The 3,955-nt window shown below is 39.0% G+C and overlaps 1 protein-coding gene across 1 annotated transcript in view; it reads left to right on the plus strand.

The window, feature by feature from the left end:
* Window positions 1-3,955, plus strand: part of KIF6 (kinesin family member 6) — a 738,393-nt gene that overhangs the window by 687,943 nt on the left and 46,495 nt on the right. Inside the window, exon 19 of the mRNA XM_006882159.1 lies at window positions 2,088-2,239. Coding sequence (XP_006882221.1) covers window positions 2,088-2,239 — 152 coding nt within the window. The remainder of the gene's footprint in view (window positions 1-2,087; window positions 2,240-3,955) is intronic.

Genomic DNA, 3,955 nt, shown 5'->3' on the forward strand with positions numbered 1-3,955 from the left:
CCTTTTTACCCTACTGGAGAAGTTTTTGGATGTGTATAGGGATTTGAGTCTTAGAAGATCCCATTCATCTATGTTATCTTCTCCTGGTTGTAGTGCTCGCTTCGGCAGCACATATACTAAAATTGGAATGATACAGAGAAGATTAGCATGGCCCCTGCGCAAGGATGGTCCCTCCTTTCAACATGCCCAAAGGATGTCAAATGAAGCTTCAGAATCCTTGACTCCAAGGAACAGACTGGTTTCACCCTCTCTAAGACGAACCTGTTTGTACATACAGCGTGAAAACACAGGTAGCCAGAGGTACAATTTCTAGGTGTTCTTTCCCCCACAAGAGGACTGAAACAAAATGGACCAGATGACTATGAGTGGAATGACAGGACGCTCTGTTGCTGAGGAGCTGGCTGTGTGCTGTAGCTCGGCAATTTTATCGCCTCCAGCTGTATCCCGAGTGGAGAGAGGCAAAACCTCATACCCAGTCAAAGCATGAGAGGTGACGAGAAAGAAGGAGGCAAGTGAGAAACAGGCTTACAGCAGCTGCTCACAGCCTCTCCTCCTTTCCTCCTCTGGGAGGATCACGAGGCAATCAGTCAACTCTAAACCATGAGCTACAATCTAAATCTTGCTTGTGAGATTTATATAGCAGCTGGTGGTACTGTGAATTGAGCATGGCGCTGCTAACAGCAAGGTGAGCATTTCAAATCTACCGGTTGTTCCTCAGGAGAAAGATGTACCAGTCTGTTTCTGTAAAGATTGTTATGTATTGTCAAGTCAGAATTGATTCAAATGACCCTCGAGTGGGTTTTCAGAGGCTGTAGGAATCACAGAAAGAGATTGCCCATCTTTCTCCCATGGAGCAACTGGTGGATTTGAAATGCGTGCCTTTGGGTTGGCAGTGTAACCCCTTACCACTAACGAGGCCAGCAGAGCTCCCCATAAAAATGACAGCCTTGGAAGCCCTGTGAGGCAGTCCTCCATTGTCCTGTAAGGTTTGTTTGGAGAATCACTAATTGGAATTGATTTAATGACAGTGAGTTTGGAAGTTTGGTTGTGACACTTATAAGACCTCCCCATGGGTGATGCAAACAGCTTGTACTCAGCAACTGGAGGAAAGGTTGACAGTTAAGACTCATCCGGGAGAGGGCCTGGAGGAAGGGAAGGAAGGCCTGAAGGTCTTCTTCTCTAAATATTATAGCTAAGAAAATCCCAGGGCATTCAGTTCTAGTGTTTAACACAGTGGGTCCCTGTAGGTTTGGTGGGTATGTCTATCTGTTTGAGTGGACTTTTATGTATGAGGCCTGTATGAAGACATATAAGATTGCCAGCATGCCCCTGTGGAGCTATCTCCTGGGCAATGGGTTTTCCCTGACTCTGGTGATGCCTGCTTGGAAAAAGGGACAACCAAAACAAGAAAAATTTTCTGGAAAATTGTCAGATAACATTTTAAACAATTTTTCTAACCACAAAATGTCATGAATGTTTAATCTGGGAAAATCCAGAAAAGCGGAGAGTAAACTCAAATATTACCTACAATCCTGCCACCCAAAGATAATATTTTAAAGCCCCTGATGATAATCATTACTATATCTAGATTTCTTACTTCCCAGTTGTCGTATACAGGCAGTCCCCAAGTTACAAATGACCACCTTATAAATTGTAGTTATTTCACTAACGTACAACCCATAGTTATGAGCCAAGCCATGAGAAGCCTATTTTGTTAAAAATTTCAGGTTCATCTGGTGATTTGTGATGATGAATGTGTGCTACTTTATAATAGGTATCAAAGCATTATGATTAGTGTTACAATATCATTATGTTAAAGATATTTTTAGTGTATTTGGATCTGTATATTTAATGTTTTATGCATAGAAAGGTATACTATATAGTAGGACAAGCATCTGACTAACTGACATTAGATAAGAACAATATCTAAGTTTCAACTAATATAAAGATACACTTAAGAATAGATCTCGTTCGTAACTGGGGTCTAGATTTTTCCCCTTTGTGCAATATTTCAGGAGCATTTTCTTGTGTATGATTCTCATGTTAGATTCAAGTTAACATTTGGAATTTCCTTCTTGGGCCAACAGGCAAATTCTCCAGCAGTGAATTCACTTCCAGCAGCGAATTCACTGCCAGCAGTAAATTCACTCTCAGCAGTTAATTCACTTGGTCACAGGAAGTCATCTCCACCGATACCTGAATTCCAGCAGGAACAGCCCTGGCTTCTCTCTAATAAAAGGTAAGGAGGGTCCATGTCCATGTATTGGAAGGTATAAGTAAGATGTCAACACTACCCAAAGCAGTCTATAAATTAAATTCAATCCCCATCAAATTTCAGTGGCCTTCTTTGCAGAAATGGGAAAAACTAGTCCTCATATTTGCTTAGGAGGGCACTAACTGATTCTCTCATGCACTACCATCATGTCAGAACCATTATAGCTGACCCACCTGCACTGGGCTTTCAAGGTTATAAATTGAATGGAAAGAGTTTTCCCATCTTTCTGTCTCAGAGCTGCTAGTGGATTAGACCCACCAGGAAAGTTGGGCCTTTTAGTTAGCAGTTTATCTATCCCTCTGCAGACTAGGCCACCAGGGCTGCCTGTAGAAGGTCAGGGGACCCCGAAAATCAAAGCAGTCTTAAAGAAGAATTAAGTAAGAAGATACATACTTCCTAAATTCAAGCGTTATTATAAAGCTCCCATAATCAAAGCAGTCTAGTACTGGTACAATGATAAGCATCAGAGATCAATGGAATAGAATTAAAAATCTAAAAATTTACCTACATATTTATCATTAGCTTATTTCCAATAAGGGTGCTAAGGAGAAAAAGAGAGTTTCTAATAAATAGTGCTGAAAAAATTTTATTTGCGCATTCAGAAGAATTAAATAGGATGTATGCCTAACATACATGAAATATGAAATATTTAAAAAATTAACAATAGATTAAAAAACCTAAACATAATAATTAATACCATAAAATTAGCAGAAGAAAACTTAGGGATATACCTATGAGATCTCATTTTCAATGAACTGTAAGGTATGATACCAAAAGCGTGAGCAGCAAAAGATAAAATAGGTAAATGGGACCACATAAAAAGTCAATACATTTAATAAGAATAAATGAAAATCAGAATTATAAGGTGGAAGTGTGAGAAGTGCAATTAATTATAGGTTTTGAAATTAATGTTACAGAATAAAATGTGTATCAATTATAAGATGAAAAATTAATTTGCTTTGTAAACCTTCACCAAATCACAAAGATTTCATATCAAAAGTTTATAGAATCCTACAGGGCCTCCACAAGAAAAAGACTGATAACACAATTACAAAACAGGCAAAAGACATGGAAGGAATTTTCATGGAGGAAGATATTTGGATGGCTGACAGACACATAAAGAAACACTCAAAATCCCTGGAATAAGATAGATGCAAATCAAAATCACAATAAGATACCTTTTCTCCCCAGGAGCAGTAGCAAAGTTTACCAGGACAGCAAGTAATAAATGTTGGAGAGGATGTGGTGAGATAGGAACTCTCATACACTGTTGGTGGGATTGTAAAATGGTACAATCACTCAGGAAGGCAGTTTGGTGTTTCCTCAAAAAGCTAAACACAGAAATTCCATATTGACCCAGCTATTCCACTGCTTGGAATATACTCAAGAAAATGAGAACTAAGTCACAAACAGCAGCTTGTACACCAATGTTTATAGAAACATTATTCACCATCACAAGAACATGGAAACAGCCCAAATATCCAACCACAATCAAATGGATTGAAAAATGGTGGCACATTCACACTATGGAATACTATGCAGCATGCAGGACCAATGATTTTGTAAATCATTACCTAACTTGAGAGGGACTGGAGGGCATTTTGCTAAGTCAACTCAGTCCCATTAGGACAAATACTATATAAGACCATTGTTGTTGTTGTTGTTGTTGTTGTTGTTGTT

The sequence above is a fragment of the Elephantulus edwardii genome, unplaced genomic scaffold (assembly GCF_000299155.1).
Source record: "Elephantulus edwardii isolate Elephantulus edwardi_28Jun2011 unplaced genomic scaffold, EleEdw1.0 scaffold00017, whole genome shotgun sequence".
NCBI classification, from domain to species: Eukaryota; Metazoa; Chordata; class Mammalia; order Macroscelidea; family Macroscelididae; genus Elephantulus; species Elephantulus edwardii.